At 42.1% G+C, this 20,324-nt stretch overlaps 1 protein-coding gene across 1 annotated transcript in view; it reads left to right on the top strand.

Annotated features, from left to right (window-relative positions):
* ACER1 (alkaline ceramidase 1) overlaps nt 1–17,844 on the top strand; it is a 75,823-nt gene extending 57,979 nt beyond the window's left edge. The window contains exons 5-7 of the mRNA XM_073600093.1: nt 11,496–11,633; nt 13,492–13,629; nt 16,458–17,844. Of these exons, the coding sequence (XP_073456194.1) occupies nt 11,496–11,633; nt 13,492–13,629; nt 16,458–16,635 (454 nt within the window). The 3' untranslated portion in view covers nt 16,636–17,844. The remainder of the gene's footprint in view (nt 1–11,495; nt 11,634–13,491; nt 13,630–16,457) is intronic.
* Nucleotides 17,845–20,324: the final 2,480 nt, after the last annotated feature.

Genomic DNA, 20,324 nt, shown 5'->3' with positions numbered 1-20,324 from the left:
AAAGCAGGATGGAAAATTTCTCTCCAATGTATGAAATTATGTATGTGTATGTGGTTTTCGTTCAATCTATTCATTCTAAAGTCGAACGTTAAAAGTAAACTTGAAATACTTTTGAACAAGGTACTAAGAATTTTTGTGACAGAGCATGATGGGACTTGTAGTTTTGCAACAGCTGGAGGTCCGCTAATTGCATATCCCTGATCTAAGCGCAAAAAAATGGGCCTGATCTACTAAAAAAAAAAGACTTGCCTAGCTGATCATACAGTAACGTTCAAAGCGTACAGTGTTGTAGATTGCTATGCATGTTACACATTGAAAAAACGCTGCTTTTATGCCGTCTGTTCCTATAAGGTATACTGTGAATATTTGAAATAAAATGTAAAAAAACAAAACAAATAACAATGAATGGAATCAGCTCACTAAGCAATAAAAACACAAGCTTAGCTGTTCCAAGCTAAGCGGAATGTCAACAAAACCGCATGCCTTGCTGCTGTAAGGAAAAGGGTAGCTTATGTATGGGTATTTATCACAGTGATCTCTATTCCAAGCACCAGTGTATGGAATCTCATATTATGGCTGGTGCTTCAGTTCCCACAGTTCAATTAAGTTATTTTACAAATGATGGTTTTTGCACTTTTCTTTAATATTAGCCATACATACTGCATATGTTTTATTCCTACATGGTATGCACAGGTAGACATATCATAAAACATCACATATCAGAAAATCACATTTATATTTTAAGTAGGTCATGGCTTAGCCAGGATACGCTGGATAATGGAGCATATATTTCATCATAGTTTCATAGTTGGTAAGGTTGAATAAAGTTACTAGTCCACCCAGTCCAATCTGTGTGATTGGTGTGAGGAAAGAAAAAGATCCTGGACGGCCGCACACCTTAGAAAGCATATTTATTGATATGAAGAAATAAAATCCAAATGAATCACCTCATGTACAGGGAGGAACAGGAAAAATAGCTAACATGTTTCACGCCCCATCCTGGCGCTTATTCATAGCTGTGATGTGTGATTGGTGTATGTGTGTTCATGTTGATAATAATTTCCCATATCCCTATATATTGTATTCACTAAGATGCATGTCTAGGAGCCTTTTAAAACTATCAATACTTCCTGCCGACCAGGCCCAGACTGGCGATAGGGCAGACCGGTCAGCTGCCCGGTGGGCCAGGGCCCCCAGCTCCTTGGCCTGTTGATGATCAGGCTGCACAGCGGGAGGTAAGCGGCGACTGCGGCCTAGACAGGGTTAACACAAGCCTCGGCCACCGCTCGCCAAGCCTGTGTCTTCTCCGGTGGAACTAGCAGGCTGCATGGGCTGAGCTGTGTGTTTCCCTCACACCCAGCTCATCCTCAAGAGCTGACGCTGACAGTTCCACTTTCCACTCCTGCTCCTCCAGCCCCTCTACTCCTGTGTCTACACTGCCCACACATCCCCGGTGAGATGTGAAAGAAGGTTGAACACAGAAGATAAAAGCTGAGCCTCCATCCTGGGATTAGTAAGCTCACTCTCTCTCCTGCCCCCCAGTGTATATATAAAACTAATTTAAGTGGCACTCTGTGGACTCTGATGCACAAGGGTGGGGCTTTGGTTAGCAGAGACCCCCTTTACACCAGATTCCACAGCATTCCCCCTTAAATCAGGGTTCTCAGAACAGCACTTAAATAAGGGTTGCCCTTTACATTAGAGTCCACAGAGCTCCCCCTTACAGTAAGTGGAAATTCTGCGTACTCTGATGTAAGGGGGGCTCTGAGGACTCTGATGTAAAGGGGGCCTGTGCGGACTCTGATGTAATGGGGGCCTGTGCGGACTCTGATGTAAGGGGGGGCCTGGGCGGACTCTGATGTAAGAGGGGTCTGTGCGGACTCTGATGTAAGGGGGGCCTGTGCGGACTCCGATGTAAGGGGACCTCTGCGGATTCTGATGTAAGGGGGGCCTGTGCGGACTCTGATGTAAGGGGGCTCTGTGCGGATTTCGATGTAGCTTGTGCTAAAGCATTGTAGGTGCATTGTAAATTCTGTGACCCTGGGATTTGCTTGTTCGATCAATGTGTTGGAGCACATGCATATCCATTAGTAAATCAGGCTTCCTGTCTTTCAGCCTCTGAGTATAAATAACAAGATCATATATTTGAGTTCTGTAGTTGTTTCCGGTCCTCTTAACCACTTAAAGACCAGGCCTCTTTTTCAGACTCAGTGTTTACAAGTTAAAAACAAGTTTTTTTGCTAGAAAATTACTTACAAACATTATACATTTTTTTCTAACACCCTAGAGAATAAAATGGCGGTCATTGCAATACTTTTTGTCACACTGTATTTGCGCAGCGGTCTTACAAGTGCACTTTTTTTAAAAAATCCACTTTTTGAATAAAAAAATAAGACAACAGTAAAGTTAGCCCAATTTGTTTTTATATTGTGAAAGATAATGTTACGCCGAGTAAATTGATACCCAACATGTCACGCTTCAAAATTGCGCTCGCTCGTGGAATGGCGTCAAACTTTTACCCTTAAAAATCTCCATAGGCGATGTTTAAAAAATTCTACAGGTTGCATGTTTTGAGTTACAGAGGAGGTCTAGGGCTAGAATTATTGCTCTCGCTCTAACGATTGCGGCGATACCTCACATGTGTGGTCTGACCACCGTTTTCATATGCGGGCGCTACTCACATATGCGTTCGCTTCTGAGTGCGAGCTCGTCGGGACGGGGCGCTTTAAACATTTTTTTTTCTTATTTTGTTTATTTATTTTTTCACTGTTTTTTTTTTTTTTTAAATTGGGTCACTTTTATTCCTATTACAAGAAATGTAACATCCCTTGTAATGGAAAAAAAGAATGACAGGTCCTCTTAAATATGAGATCTGGGGTCAAAAAGACTTCAGATCTCATATTTGGACTTAAATGCAATTAAAAAAAAAAAATTGTCATTTGAAAAAATGACAACAGAAAAATGGCCCTTTAAGACGTATGGGCGGAAGTGATGTTTTGACGTCGCTTCCGCCCTGCTATAATATGGAGACGGGTTGGGGCCTTCTTCCCCTTACTCGTCTCCATACCTAGCCACAGACAGGGCGCAGGAGAGCGGCGGGAGGGGGGGTGGCCCCTCTCCCACCGCCGATAACGGTGATCTCGTGGTAAATCCGCAGAGACCACCATTATCGTAAACAGGACCGCTGGCTCAAAAGATGAATACCTCAGCTGTGGCAGCAGCTGCTGTTGTTACTGAGATATCCATCTTTAAACTACCGACGTATATGTACAGGAGCCGGTCGGCAAGTGTTTTAAGAATAAAGTGGATTACAATGGATAAGGAGCTTGAAGCGCAACTCTGCACAACTAAAAATTATCCTTTGGAATGTGGATGTGACTGTACTGCAAAGATTCATTTCCAATTTGGGTCTAGGGGAACAAAAAATAAAAAAGAGGACCCACAGCTTCTTCTTCTTCTAGGGTCCTGACATCATTAAGACTAGAAAAGAGTCCATTGTCCTGCATTCGACATAATGATGCCAAGGCACAGACTATGACATTCCGGAACTTCTTTGGGCGACAGGTGTCCCACAATTTTGTTTGCGCAATTTTGCCACGATTTGTTGGGTGACAATCGTGGCAAAATCACACCACGATTGGGCTGCCATTGAAAGAAACAGGGTCGCAAGTGTGTCCTGTGTTTTGCAGCAGTTTGAGAATCGTGGGCACAATCAAGGTGATTCCGCCCGCGATCCGCAACGCCTAGCCTAAATGTCAAATCAAATGCTATCCAATCAGAGTTTAAAGGGGTTGTAAAGGTTTTTTTTTTTTTCTTTAAATAACAAACATGCCTACACTTACCTCCTCTGTGCAGGGGTTTTGCACAGTGGCCTCGATCCTCCTCTTCTGGGGTCCCCCAGTGGCACTCCTGGCTCCTCCTCTTCTCAAGTGCCCCCACAGAAAGCCGCATTCCATGGGGGGGCAATCGTGCGGGCACGCTCCCGAGTCCTGCTGCTGCGTAAATTGACACAGACAGCAGGACTCGGCCCCACCCTCCGGCTCCCATGTCACTGGATTTGGTTGACAGCAGCGGGAGCCAATGGCTCCTGCTGCTATGAATCTATCCAATGAGGACCGAAGACAGCAGCTGGAGCTGCTGTGTTCGTCCCCGTCGCTGGAACAATCGCGTTCAGGTAAGAAAAAGGGGGGCTCTGGGGGGCTGCTGCACTACAGAAGGTTTTTCACCTTAATACATAGAGGTGCATTAAGGTGAAAAACCTTGAGGGTATACAACCCCTTTACAACCCCTTTAAATATATCTAAAACATAGTGTTTGCAGTGCTTCCGGGGTTGTTTACAGCACTTGTCATTTGACTCTGGTCTGCTAATTCTCTGTTTCTTCCATAGAAATACAGAGGGTGGTCCTCAGAACTTTGTAGCATTTTCCTTACATAATTGCCAAATATTCTGAACATAAAGACAGCAACCATAGAGGACAGTTAGGATAGTCAGAGTTATGGCTAGGATGTGTCACCCAGATGAATTAGAATGCTGAACTTGTCTGACTTGAGTGTACCTGAAAGAGGATAAAGAGGAATCAGTCATGGCTGAGCATATGCAAGAATTTGGTCACATACCTATGGAAGATTTCATGATGAATTATCCCTTTTTTACATTATTCAATTCCTCTTAGGACAAGGTACATTTAGTACATTGTCCCATCTTCCTAGCTGGAATGTTAGACAAGATGCCACCCCTTTGGTGCACAGCTAACCAACAACATGGCTAGCATGGATATGGGAACTGAAAAGAAAATTGTTATAATTCTTCTTTAAATCTGAACTGCTACTTTACAAGGAAATAGGGGCCACATGGGAATCCTTGACAATGTGTTGGTTACGGTACAGTGAGTGTCCCCTGTCCCTGAATACAGTGTAAGCTGGCTAGCGAGAGGCTTTTGACTCGGCTACTGCAATTGGGAAGCCCACTCTGAGTGCCGAGAGAGAGAGCAGGAGGTTAACCAGGAGCAGAAAAGGTGTGTGGGTCCCAATAGCAACACTAGGGAGGTCAGGTCTACTGACAGGGAGCTGAAGATGTTACCCAAGCTGGAATATGGAGAGTCTAAACAAGGAGGAAAAAATAAGCCAGGAAGGAAGTGTCTATCTTCAATAGCAACCAGAGAGTGCGTGTAACCGGAGGAGATCCAAAACTTTGGGGGGAGCATTCCAAGAAGATGTATGTGCACTTTTGTCTGCCAGGAGTCACCAGGAGGGAAGGTCCTTCAGAAAAAGTCCTCCACTTCCTGGCCTGGTATGTGGCCAATGGAGTGGGGAAACTGGAATATTACTGGAAATAAAGCTGGATGTGAGGTGGTATCCGCACGCCTGCTATCGCCTCTTGCAACAGTGAACAAGTTTGGTTATGCCTGCAAGGGGTATCAGAGAGCCAGCGAATCCTGCTGTTGATTCACCTCATTGCGGCTTGGGTGAAATGGCTGGTCACAGAGTTGCACTAAGGCCAGCGCCCTTAAAGGAAGTTGGCAGCGGTCACTGCAGCAGTAGATAAGACTGTCTGAGTTCAATGCTGGGACTGCATTGTTCAATGTCGGCCCCGCCAGTCGTTGCAGTGAGACCCCATTCAGTTGAAAAGGGCTTATTTGGCAGGTGGTGCTACCGGTAGAACTTGACAGGGGGATCAATTTTGCCTGTTTACACTTTTGTTGCCTTTGCAATTAAGGGGGAGCAGCTGGGGCTCAATGTTTACCCCCCCCCAAACTTAAAATGTAAACATAGCAGGAGACAAAGCCCTTTACAGGTTCAAGATTGGGGTTTGGGGGAAGATTTCCCACAAGCCAGTAAACTCACAAGGCTGGTTCACATGTGTGTGGTGTGGTTTTGGCATGTCACTTTTTATGCACATTTTACACGTTTTCAGCAGCGCTACCATTAAATGCGTCTTTTGGTGAAAGACCATCAAAGAGGCTGCATGCAGGACTTTCTTCAAAATGCACATTCTCATAGAGTTCAATGGTAGTGCCGCTAAAAACCTGTGTAAAAACACCACGCACAAAAAACGCACAGCGCATATGTGAACCAGCCCATAGGGAGTAAAAGTGAGCTCCACAAGGGCTGAGGTAGATAGAAGAGAGCTTAATGAGTTGAAGTTAAAAGAGTCTGTACATTATGTTCTGAAAATGTTTATCTACTTAAAATCTGCACTTAAGGTAGTTTTACTGCTACAGGGTGGCACCTCTGCTCCGGACCATGTATATATATATATGTGATCCGACTCTTCTGGGTAGGGGGCGTGCATGCTCCACTGTGTTCACAGAGCGGGAGCTGATTGGCGGGTACCACAGACTTGATGTCCTCTGGCACCCACCAATCATCAGACAGAGAGACAGAACAGCGATCTGCTTATGTAAACAATCCCCTGATGATCGCCCCTGATGTTAACCCCTTTCCAGCCAGTGCCATTAGTACAGTGACAGTGCATATTTTTTAGCACTGATCACTGTTTTATTGTCACTGCTCCCCAAAAAGTGTCAAAAGTGACAGTCAGTGGCAGAATGTCCACCGCAATATCGCAAAAAATTATAATTAATAAATAAAAATATTCCATACTTTGTAGACGCTAGAACTTTTGCGCAAACCAATCAATATATGCTTATTGGGATTTTTTTTACCAAAAATATGTAGCAGAATGGCCTAAATTTTTGAAGAAATTTGATTATATTTCAGTTTTTTTTTTTATTGGATAGGTTTTATAGCAGAAAGTAAAAAATATTGTGTATGTTTCAAAATTGTCGGTCTTTTTTTTGTTTATAGCTCAAAAAATAAAAAACGCAGAGGTGATCAAATACCACCAAAAGAAAGCTCTATTTGTGGGAAAAAAAGGATATCAATTGTATTTGCGTACAGCATCGCACGACTGCGCAATTGTCAGTTAAAGTAACGCAGTGCCGTATCACAAAAAATAGCCTGATCATGAATGGGGTAAATCTTCCGGAGGTCAAGTGGCTAAAGATGTGAGCCCCCCTCCAAAGCAGAAGAGGCTCATTCACATGGACATATGTGTATATTCTGAGCAGAATGCAGGTTCTGGCTGGAAAAGCTAGTAGAAGATCCTGCACAAAATAAGCACACAAAATATTCCCAGTTTAGATGCATTTAGACACATACAATTCAAGCTCCTTTTCGGCCCCGTATACACTTGAGGGACGCTAACGTGTTACGTTTATATCGCTTTTCTGCGCCTTTTCGGCATGGCACAATTTATTTTAATGGGCCTCCCGCACCCCAAAAACTCGCTAAAGAAAATCATCGACCAAATTCTGGCACAGAGCCAAGCGCGTCTTGTGTCACAGGTTTTTGTGCACTTTTCATGTGTTTTGTTACATGAAAAATGTGTAGCAAAATGCGTGACTGCTACCCACGTTTGGGGTGCAATCAAGAAATAATGTCACTACATGTGCATTGCGCATTTTATCTTGCTTTTAGAATATTTACAGAATCACGAACAGAAAAACAAGAACAGAAACAAGTGCTTCTGCCCGTGTTTCCACAATGCCGAAGTGTGAATGGGGCCCACATGTGTATGCGTATACTGTACGTGTTTACATGCATACTCGTCTAAAGTCTACAGATATGTATGACCCTGAACGCAGCTGTGCTCTACATTTTTTGTAGACTGCTGAACACGGCGCACATTTTTGTGTGTAGACACAGCTATGTGCATGGCCCCACTGATTCCTATAATGCTGCACAGCTGATGCGGACTCTGATGGGGACTTCTGATGTAAGGGAGGACTCTGACGGGGACATTTGAAGTAAGAAGGACTCAGACGGGGATATTTGATACAAGGGGGCACTCTGATGGGGACATTTTATGTAAGAAGCAAGTCTAATGGGAGCAATTCATGTAAGAGGGACTCTGATGGAGATCTTTTATATAAGGAGGGACTCTGATATGGACATTTGATGTAAGGGAGGACTCTGATGTGGACATTTGATGTAAGGAGGGACTCCAATGGGAACATTTGATGTAAGGGAAGACTCTGATGGGGACATTTGATAGTAAGAGTGACTCTGATGGAGATAATTTGATGTAAAGGAAGACTCTGATGGGGACACTTAATGTAAGGGAAGACACTGATGGGGGCATTTGATGTAAGGGAAAACACTGATGGGGACATTTGATGTAAGAGGGAACTCTGATGGGGGCAATTGACGTAAGAGGGGACTTTGATGGGGGGGGCAATTGATATAAGGAAAGACTCTGATGGGGACAATTGATGTAAATGATGGGACTCTGATGAGGGCATTTGATGTAAAAGAAGACTCTGATGGTGACATTTGATTTAAGGGGGGACTCTATTGGAGGACATTTGATGTAAGAAAAAACCCCGATAGGGACATTTGATGTAAGGGAAGACTCTGATGGGGACAATTGATGTCAGGGGGGACTCTGATGAGGACATTTGATGTACAGTGGATATAGAAAAGAATCAACCCCCTTTAAAAAATCGAATTGTAATGCTTTGCAGCCTGAAATGAAGACAAACACATTTTTTGGTTTATCCAGCTGTGTTTACTCAATGTATAACATCCAAGTGAAAGATATAACACCAACAAGTCAGAAAACAAATAAAAAAACAGAATCACTGAGTTGGAAAAAGAATCACCCCCCAGTATTTTGTTGGACCACATTTTGCTTTAAATACAGCCTTAGTCTGTTGGGATACGTCTCTACTAACTTTGCAGAAATTCCATTTTAGTCTCATCTGACCACAACACTATTTCCATGTGGCTTCAGAATCTTCAAGGTGTGTTTTGGCAAAGCTCAGTCATGTCTGCATGTGGCCTTTCTTGAGGAGGGGATTTTTTCTTGCAACCCTCTGATACAAGCCATGTTTGTGGAAAATTTGTGATATTGTTTTCAAATGCACACAATGACCACTCTTTGTCATAAATTCCTGCAACTGCTTCAAAGTTGCTGTAGGCCTTTTGGTAGCCTCTCTGACCAGTTTCCTCCTGGCTCTTTCATCCAGTTTGGAGCGACGTCCTGATCCTGTTATACCAAATACCTTACACTTCTTAATAATAGACTTCATTGTGCTTCTAGGCATTGATAAAGCATTCTAAATGTTCGTGTTTCCATCTCCTGACATGTGCCTGTCCACAATTTTATCCAGGAGATCTTTTGACAGTGCCTTGCCACCCATAGTTGATTGTTTGCTTCAGTTGCACTTTCAGGAACTGAAATGCTTCTGGAAAGGAAGCATTTATCTTTTCATGCTAAGTTAATCAAAAGACCACAGCTGATAACAGTTGAAAGTCAAATGTAATCCCTCTCTGGCCAGTCCCTACTCCACTCTACTCTACTCTGCAACATGCAAAATACTTACTTGCTTGTATCACACTTCAGTAGATATAGTGTCAATATGGGGCAAATAGACACAAGCTGTAGGAGAATTACAGGTTCAGGTCTGGTCACTAACCCACTCTACACAATAGAAATAAGATATACCCATGCTCCAATCCAAATACTTTCTACATATATATATATAACCACACAGATGCTAAAGGTGTGTGACCGCATGTTACCACTAAAAATTTTGGATAAACCCTCTGCAGACTGCTATACGGTCTTTCTAGCAAACTTTCCATAAAAAAACAGCTTAATGCATGTGTAAGCTGGCCAACTGCGACAAAGTAATCCCTCTCTGGCCAGTCCCTATCTATCTATCTATCTATCTATCTATCTATCTATCTATCTATCTATCTATCTATCTATCTATCTATCTATCTATCTATCTATCTATCTATCTATCTATCATTCTTATCTATCTTATTCTATCTACAGTATCTATATTCATTTATTTTGCTAACTGCTTAGTTTTTAAATTATGTTGTCTATCTGTATATATATATATATATATATATATATATATAAAATCTATCTTATTCTATCTATCTATCTATCTATCTATCTATCTATCTATCTATCTATCTATCTATCTATCTATCTATCTATCTATCTATCTATCTATCTATCTATCTATCTATCTACCTGTGTACCCCAACCATCTACTATATGAGGGTGACAGTACAGTGCTGTGTGTATATACAAAGATCCCATCTGCATCACTACCTGTGTACCCAACCATCAACACTCTATAGATTGTATTGTATTTTGCTTACTCCTGACCACTGCAAATGATAAACTATGGTGTACAATACATAATTCTGACCAAAGTGTTTATGTTTCAATCATTGCTGATTTTGATGCAGTTCAACATTACGGAAGGCTCAGACAAAGTGATACTTTTTTTGTGTGCAGAAAGGCATATGTACAGTAATGGAAAGTTTAATTTGAAAAAAAAAGTCCCTTTGTCCTGAGGTTTATGTGCGTCAGTGAGACTGTCACCTGTTGCACAGTAATTTGGAGTATTTTTTAAAACAAGGGTTGCTGCATATGTGTGCAGTGTGTACAGTGAATACGCACAGGTTCTATTTGATTGTCCCCTTTAAACCACTCCCACCATAAGATGTAATCTGGCTATCCCAACCATATAACAACTTGTTTCTGGATTCTCTCCCAGGATGCCCTGAGTATTTCAGAATTCTAGTCATGTTCACATTATGTCACATTTTTTGATGTTTTAAGTTTAAAACCCACCAGATTGCCCTTATAGGCATTGTTAAAATGTACATATCGTTTATACAAGCTAAATATTAATTGAAATGGGGGGCATCATTTTGTGGGCTTGGATAAAAATGAGCATGGTCAGTAGGGTGTCCCCAGATTTCCTTCTTATCTCTTCACCTTATATTAGTGCAAACAGAAAAGTATTATGGACAGTTCCCAACTGTGTCGTTGCAAGTAAACTAATGCGTAATGTGTACACTAATTTACTACGATCACCTCCTGCTGTATTGAAACTTCAGAGACTTGCAAAGATGAAAATGCTGCTGTCCACAATATTAGGAAATTAAAGGATGCAAAGAAAAAAAGAGGAAAGAGTAGAATTAATAAGTGAAGTGCTGATTGTGTACAGCAAACATTGCATCTCAGAGAGTCCATTTAATGAGGGGAATTCAATAAAGCATTAACAACACTTTCCTGGTGATAGCTCCTTCCCTCCCTGGTCTCTGTGTTCATCATAGTGACAGGCACATGGCCGAGGAGTTTTGTAGCAGGGGTGGTCAATATCTGAAGAGGAACTGAGAGACTTGTTCCCCATCAGGTCCATTTTACTTTTGTTTGACAGCACATGGCAGTGGCCGGATTTGAAAGCCATTCTTGGGCCTTGTTGTTCATTAACAGTAAGGTGGACCTGATGGGTAACGTGTCCCAGACCCTATGTAATAGATAATAAAAGCCAATCATATTTCCTTTATACAGTACATGTATCTCCCAATTGTCATAGTTCATACTTACCAGTACGGATGCAATTGATTTAATTTGTTTATTGGCTGCAGTAACCAAGTAATATGTCTTATTATGTGACAGGGGTCAGTTTGGAGTTGTCATCTTCATCACAGCAGTAGTCAGTACACTGTTGTCATTTGTGAAGCCTACAATCAATGCCTATGTTTTGAACAGTATAACTATCCACATACTGTATGTTTTGGTGAAGGAGATAAGAAAGTAAGTTGCGCACTGAGTTTATATTTACTGTATATGCACAAATGCATGACAATGTGGATTTTTTGTTCCAGGATTAAAGCAGAACTAGGTTTAGGCAAGTCTATACTTCAATTACATGTAAGCCATGTCAGTTATGACCTGCTAGATGACCGTGATGACACCATTTATGTAATCCAGGAAGAGTGAGAGGAATATGCCTAGCAAATTTAGCTCCTGTAAATCTAGTTTAACGGATTGAGCCTAGGCACGGCCACATGTGTGTGAAGTGCTCTGCTGCTTCTAATCAAGAATTGTATGCAAATGGTGATTTTTTATTTTTTTTTTTACTGATTGCTTTGTCACAATAACGGGAGCCTGGATTTAAAAAGTGATAGTGTGCTGTTACACATCTAGAAATATTACTTTTACCTAAACAGTGCCCTAAACCTTTTGTCTGCAATTCCTCTTTTAAAAAACACTTATGTACTAATTGGCATGTGTGTCAAGGCACTTCTGTGCCTACAACCGCAGAGTTGCATTTCTCTATGGTGACTGCTGATCTCAGGAGACCTAGTAGTAGTAGTTACACACTAGTAGTTTATTTTTTTGTTCAACCCAGTGGGCTGAATGAAAAAAAAAAAACTGAAGAGCTGAGGAGGAGCCGCTGTACTAACTATGCGATGTTAGTATAGCGATCTCCCCCACTGAGCAATTCTGTTTTGACAGGGTGATGGCCCCCACCTGAACACACCGGTCAGTGCTCTCAGCCATTGGCTAAGAGCGCTGATCAGATGGCGATCAGACCTTTTTGGGTCATGCCACTTGGACAGACTCAGGACCGGCTGCCGTACACACGGGCCAAATGTTGTTCGCTTTCTATTAAACCGGCCGATGCGCTTAATATTCAGCCCACGTGTATGGGGCTTTAGAGTTATATTTAGAATTGGTGATGTCACAGCTGTGCTGCTCACTGTTCTCCTTGCTGGAGGCTCTGACATGAGAAAGCAAAGCTTTCCGCTGCACTTACCTCTGTGTGTGATACAGTTTCGCCATCCATGCTGTCATGAGTTTAAAATGCATGGACAGATCAGAACGGTTCTGAATGATCAGTATTCAGCACCTCTGCCATTCAGAATACGTGTTGTATGCTTCTTAGTTGATGCAAGGTGTTCTCTGATTGGACGGGGATATTGTGACATCATCAGCCCCTCCACTCCACCTCATTTTAATTTTTTATATCTCTGATTTAACCTATTAAAGTGTATTAAAAATCTTTTTCCGCTATTAACAAATAGTTAACTCTCAATCAGGGGCGGACTGACCATTGAGCCACTCGGGCACTGCCCGAGGGCCCTGGGCCACTAGGGGGCCCCATCAGGGTTGTCAGCCTCAGTAAAACCAGGGACAGTATGTAAAAATCTGTGTTTAATTTACATCTGTCTCTGAAATGTCCCTTACCGACATCCTTTTGGTCTAAAAATCCCGAGATTATAGCTGCCCCACCTCTCCAGTACCTTCTCAGCCAATAGAAACATGTCTGTGTATACTGTGTGTACATGTATGTGTATACTGTGTGATTGTATACTGTGTGTGTGTATACTGTGTGGCCTATTGCCCGGGGGCCCCATGAGTTGTCAGTCCGCCCCTGCTCTCAATTAAGACTCTTCTAATGCTGCAACATCGAGGGATCCACCTTACCAAACTACTCCCTAACCCGAGTAGTCATAACTCATGATAATACAAAATGTATTATTGTAGCATATCTATTGTGACAATAGGAAAGGAGTGGAGGAGTCCGAATTGGAGGTCTCTTTTTTGATGTAAAACCTCCTTAGCATTTAACTGGTCAAATAATATTTTTTTCACTTATTATACACAGGTGCACTGACAAGGACATCATTAATTTGGCATTCGTGTCTTTTTATTTGTGGCTATTGGCCATTTCTTGCTGGCTTAGTGATCGCTTCTTCTGTAATTTTTGGAAAAGGATCAACTTCTGTTACTTGCATAGCTTCTGGTAAGAACAGTTAATATATATGAGTTATGTATTGAATTATAGAGCAGTGGTCTCCAAATTAAGGCCCAGAGGCTAGATGCGGCCCTTTGCATGCCAGACACCTGAGGCACTATTCCTCCCACTGATATGAGATACTATTCTGCCATATGACACCAACAATGGGACACCATTTCTGCCACTGACACCAATAATGGGGCATAATTCCTCCCTATGATGCCTACGATGTGGCACTATTCCTCCGCCTAATACCAAATGTGGTAATGTTTATTCCCACTGAAGCCAGAAAAAATTCCACTCCTGCTGGCCACAGTCCAGCCCCCCAAAGTCTGAAGGACAATAAACCGGCCCTTTGTTTAGAAAGTTTGGAGACCCCTGTTATAGAGAATAAAATTTAAAAAGAAAAGTTTGGTTGGTTTACTGGATGCCTAGAGAATGTTCAATTTTCAAAGTGAATTTTACTTATCTTAAAGTGGTTCTAAAGTCATAACCTTCCAATAGCAGTATTACCCACTCACCTCCCTAAATACTTAGGGAGCCATTGTCTCCTGCTGCTGTCAATCAAATCCTGTTAAGAGAGAGTGGGGGGGTGGAGCCAAGTGGCACTGTGTGTGTCAATGGATGCACACAGCCTGACTCGGGAGCAAGCCTGGACGTCTGCCCCATAGCAGAGATCGACAATGGAGGACCCCATAAGAGGAGGTTTGAGGCTGCTCTGTGCAATTGTACAGAGCAGGTAAGTATAACATGTTTGTTATTTTGGGGGAAAAACAGCCTTTATAACAGCTTTAATTGTAGAGTTGACAGTAAGTGAAAATTCACGTTGCAAAGAATATTAAATCATGTGCAAGGAAAATAAACAAAAATGGATTTTTGCTTGTACTTGATTGGATAATGTAGCAAAGCTTCGCTTAATTCACTAAACTAAGTAAAAATGTAATGTTTCTTGCATTGATGGTTAGTGTGAGAAAAAATTACCCTGTACATTGGTGATCAGTAGAAGGAAAATTACCCCATTATGTGGGTGGTCAGGAGAAGGAAGAATGCTTGTTGGTGGTCAGAAGAAGGAAGAATTCTCCTTTAAGTAGTGGTCAGTAGAAGGAAGATGGCTCCCTCGTGTGTGTGTTCACTAGAAAGAAGAATGCTCCCTTGCCTGAGTGGTCAGTAGGAAAAAGAATGCTCCTTTATGTGGCTGGCCAATACAAGGAAGAATATCATCTTATGTGGATGGTCAGTAGGAATGCTCCTTAACATTGGTGGTCAGTAGAAGGAAGAATACCCACTTATGTTGGTTGCCAGTTGAAGGAAGAATGCTCCCTTGCACTGGTGGTCAGTAGGCAGAAAGATTCTCACCTGAGTTGGTGGTCCGTAGAAGAATGAAAGCTTCCTTAGGTGTGCAAGCATTATGAAGAATACTGTTTTCTTGGGTAGTGAATAGAAGGAAGAATGCCCCCTTACATTGGTAGTTAGTAGGAAGATAAATCCCTCTTGCATTGGAGGTCAGTGAGAGGAAGATTGCTCCCTTATATTTCTGGTTTGTAGGAGGAAAACTGCCCACTGACTATCCATTACCTGCCAGTGCAAGAACTATAAGGCAGCTGTCAAGAGGAAACCATTCCACTGAGCTCTGGGCTATAGGCAAAAAGGGAGCGCTGCCTGGTAGGTCGAAATGTCCAGTGACAAGATTATATGCAGAGCATAATAAATACTCACCTGGATCCAGGGGTCACTTCCTCGCTGGCAGGATTGGTGACATGTGACTTCCTGCAGTGTTTTCATCAATGATAAAGCAGTGGCAAATCTTAACAGTGAGGGAGAGAAGCTTGGCGCTAAGAATGTATTTCTTCTGATCTGCATAATAATCCTGTCCCTGGCAATTTGTCACTTGCATACAGTATCACTAGTGTGACCTGACCCTAACAAATGTACACATCAACATGCATACACTAAACACATAAACACTAACACACACTGTAAACACACATACACTATCACACATATTAGCACATATACATTAAAGGCTAATTCACACCAGCCGCTGTGTTACAATGCAGCAGCTGGTGTGCGGTGCAGTCTGGCGGGATCGCTGTAGTGCCAATGCATTGATCTTGGCACATTGCACAATTTACTTTTTTTTTTAAGAAAAGATCATTTCATAAAGTTAAAGTGGATGTAAACCCGAAATCTTTTTTTTTTTTATGTCATCATGTAGAGTGTAAGATCTCCTATCATTTTAGCCCAGTCCTGCCACAAAGAGTTAATCCAGCTTTGAGCAATCCCCTTTTATTGTTCAGTGAGATAAAACTTGACAAACAGAGAAAAATTTTGTCAAATCCTCCCCCTTGCTGTGAGTGACAGACGTTGGCTCAAACTTGTCTTGCATACACACGGTCACACAAATGTTGTCGGAAATTCCGAACGTCAAGAACGCGGTGACATACAACACGTACGACGAGCAGAGAAAAATGAAGTTCAATAGCCAGTGCGGCTCTTCTGCTTGATTCCGAGCATGCGTGGACTTTTGTGTGTCGGAACTGTCTACACACGCTTGGAATTTACGACAACGGATTTTGATGTCGGAAATTTTGAGAACCAGCTCTCAAATTTTGTTTGTCGGAAATTCCGACAAAAAATGTCCGATGGAGCATACACACGCTCGGAATTTCCGACAACAAGCGCACATTGAACATTTGTTGTCGGAAATTCCAATCGTCTGTACGCGTTGTTATTAATGTGATAGTATTTAATGCAAACCTCTTTTGAATGTATTTATTGCATATACAGTACATGTATCTGACTGTGATTTCTGTCTATTTTTTTGGTTCTCACAGGCACATCTTCATTTGTCTGACTGTATGCCACATTAATACCGTATTTGCCTACTTCGATGCTCAGTATGAGATTCCGGAGTGTACTCTGCAAGTTCAGTATTGGCCACTCAAGTCCACAAGATTTGGATTGCCCTATTTAGCCACCACCACAAGAAAAGACATTAAAAAGCACTGCTAACTCATAAGATTCCATCAAATATTGCAACACTAAAGTAGCCCAAATCAGAAATCTTCATCTGCATTTACTACTGCAGTTGAGATGATTAGCCTTATACGGGTTCAATTAAGGCTCTCATCAGACCCACTTCTGTGATAAATGGAACTTCAAATCCTGATGGACATCTAAATGTGCCTTTGGTATATGTCCGTTGTGTATCCTGGAACAAGAGCTATAACAGTAATAGAGGTTGTGGTTAAATTTTACCTGGGTGGGGATTAACGGCTAGATCTGTGACCATCACTACAGCACAAAATATTGATCCCTGGATGCCTTCCCATATCAACCTTGTCTGGGAGGGAAGTTACTGTTTTCTGCAATGATTGTATCCAGACTTTTGTGCATTGGGGAATGTTTGGGAAACACAATCAGGTGTTCTGTAATTACGTGTACATATTATGGACAGCACTGTTGAATTCAACATACATTACAATTGTGTGTAGATCAGTTGCTATCAAGATGTTTTGAAAAAAAATTTTTTTTTTTCAGTGTAAATAATGGGCAATCCATGCAGTGGATCCATGTTATCTCTCCTGAAGATCCTAACTTTTGTTTGGATTACAGCTATAAGGCCCCATTCACAATGGTGTACCTATCCGTATGGTATAGCCGCTAGCAATAATCACTGCATTCTCCCGGCGGAGACAGCTTCCACTGCCCACAGGTTTTTGGCTAAATAATTGCAAGAAAGGCACGGAGTGAATCTAATTAACATTCAAATTATTTCATATGTATTCCGTTTTAAAGAGATGTGATGACAAGATCTTTTTGTAGGATCACAGGTGAAACGATTATCATGTTTCATTTGAAATAAGTATGAGTATGTTTTATCTTAGCTTTGAACCCTTCCTTGACTTTCAGCAGGTATTTACCAAATATTTTAAAAGCTTTTGCAGAGCTTTACCGAAAACGTGTTAAATGCCAGATAACTACCTCCTGAAGTTCAATAATAACTGCAAAGGTCTACTTGATAAATAACAGACTGCTTCTCCTATTAAGAACAGTACTGAACATTTCCGAGGGTGGAGATGAATGGTGCTTACTAGTTCAAAAAAGCTGTTCAGTGCACCATGGATGCTTTGTAAATGCTTACGGAACCAAATGCCCTTCAGACTGGTGTTTATATACATTATACAATACATGTTTATATACATTATAAATGTGTACTTAACCAGAGACAACAATCCTTTGCAATTGCCTTGAAGCCTGGAAAATGTGACCTGTTGGTGGTCCTTGAGGACTGGAGTACTAATTGAAGTGCTTTTATATAAAGTGTATGTAAACCCATTAGATGTACTTATTGCATTAAAATGGAGTTCTGCCCCCCCCCCCCCCCAAAAAAAAAATAAAAGTCAGCAGCTACAAATACTGTAGCTGCAGACTTTTACTATTAGGGCACTTACCTGTCCAGGCATCCAGCGGTGTCCTCACCCGAGCCGATTCTCTGGTGCTGGCGCCACCATCTTGGCTAAGGGAAACCGACATTGAAGCCTTGCGGCTTCACGGACGGTTTCCTACTGCGCATGCACGAATCGCGCTGCGCTTTGTCAATGAGCCGGCTGCAAGGGGAAGGAGGAGGGGGCCAATTGTCCGGCTCACTTCGTCACAGTGAACTGAGCCAGAAGTGGAAGCGGGTACCTGTCAAAACCATGCACCTGCTCCCCCCTCCCCCCTAAAAGGTGCCAAAAAATGGCAGCAGAGGAGGGGGGAGGCAGACAAGCAGAGCTTCCCCTTTATGGTAAAGCTCTGCATTAAAAAGGGCCCTAACTTTAAATGGCTATACATTGCAACACTTACTAAACTCCGGTACCTTTTTTGCCGTTTTTATCCTGTGGTCATGTGATGTAGCCCATGTACCTTCACACCTTACTGTCCAATAGTGTTCCAGAGATTTGTTTCAGCATGTTACAAAGTTGAGAGCCTGAGTCTTTTATAAAAGAACACACCCCTTGCTGAAAAACCCCACTGATTTAGGGGGCACGGCGCTGCCAGACCACAACTTGTACTACTTAGCAGCACAGCTATCCCACTTCTTTCATATCGATAAAGGTGATAGGGAGCGGTTCATGCTTTTAATAGGCTCTCAAGCTGCAAAAATGCACACCCACCCCTTCCAGCTTATTCTTAGAGAGAATAGAGAACGCAGTGGGACAGACGGGTGTGGAGGCAGGGGATTACTATATAACTACTGTAAGATATGGGAGATTGTTGGACGCAAACTTAAAATTCCCTCAACACACAGTCAGACACCACTGTGGAACAATCCAGGCCTACCCGAACTATTACATTTACCTGATAATGAGCTGTGGATCTCTAGAGGGGTTGTTTATTTGGCAGACTTGTACACCGGGACCGTACTGAAATCATTCCAACAACTAAAAGACCAGTTTGGGCTCCCTAACTTTATGCATTTCCGATACCTCCAGCTTCGCCACGCTCTACAGACCCAATTTCAAAACTTTCCACCTAGCCTGGAACAATTGGATATTCTGGCTGTGATAAATGGCCCAGATCAACAAAAGCTAATATCCGTATTCTACTCATGCTTAATACGCCCTGGTGCGGTAACAATTGCCTATAAACTAAAGGAGCGCTGGGAGGAAGACGTGGGTGAGATGGAGGATGAGGAATGGGAAGAAGCCCTAGAAGCCAGCAAAAAAGTCTCACATAAACTATCAGACCGCCTTACGCAGCTATTTATCCTACACCGCACATACCTGACCCCCACACGACTGGCCAAATTTAAAACTAACCAGAGCTCACTTTGCCCTAGATGTGCAAGCCCTCAGGGAACATTTTTTCATCTCCTTTGGCTTTGTCCAATAATACAAAACTACTGGGCCCAAATAGTTAAATTTATTCATGATAACATGGGCTCCCCTCTAAGGCTCCATTCACACTAGCGCGTTTTTTGATGCATTTTGCATTTTGCAGAAATGCACGGGAATTTTTTAACATGGTTTCCTATGGAACATGTTCACATCAATGCCTTTTTGTTTCTCTGCATTTTTGGAAAGGGTCGGGGACTTTTTTTCATGCAAAATGCAGCGTTTTGCATGTAATAGAATTCAATGGACAAGCATCAAAAACGCAAGTGCACCGTTTTTGCAGCGTTTTTGCAGCGTTTTTGATGCGTTTTTTTTGTTTTTTTTTTGTTTTTTTTTTTTTATTTTTTTAAAATTTTTTTTTTAGACTGTAAAAAAGAACTGTAAAAAAAAAAAAAAAAAACGCAAAACGCGGCAAAAACGCCGCAAAAACGCCGCAAAAACGCTGCTCAAAAACGTGGCAAGCATGAAAAAAAAACCTCCAAAAACGCCCAAAAGCAACATGCATAGGTGTGAATCGAGCCTAACTCTATGCCCGAAACAGTGTCTACTGGGAGTATTCCCAGATCCTGAACCAGACAAATTTCATCATATTTTCCTTCAGGAAACATTGTTCATTGCCAGAGTGCTTATTGCAAAGAAATGGCTTAGAGCAATACCGCCCACTGTCAAGGAATGGGTTGCATTGACAAATGCTGTCCTGCCATATAAAAAAGAAATTTATGCTCACAGGGGATGCCCCACCAAATATAACAGGATATGGGATACTTGGCTAAACGAAGCCTCCACATGTGATGAACTAGATGAAACACCACCTGCCTAAAT

This window comes from Aquarana catesbeiana, linkage group LG01 (genome assembly GCF_042186555.1).
Source record: "Aquarana catesbeiana isolate 2022-GZ linkage group LG01, ASM4218655v1, whole genome shotgun sequence".
Lineage (NCBI taxonomy): Eukaryota > Metazoa > Chordata > Amphibia > Anura > Ranidae > Aquarana > Aquarana catesbeiana.
Note: the sequence above shows the minus strand (reverse complement) of the source record. Positions and strands in the feature narration are given on the sequence as shown.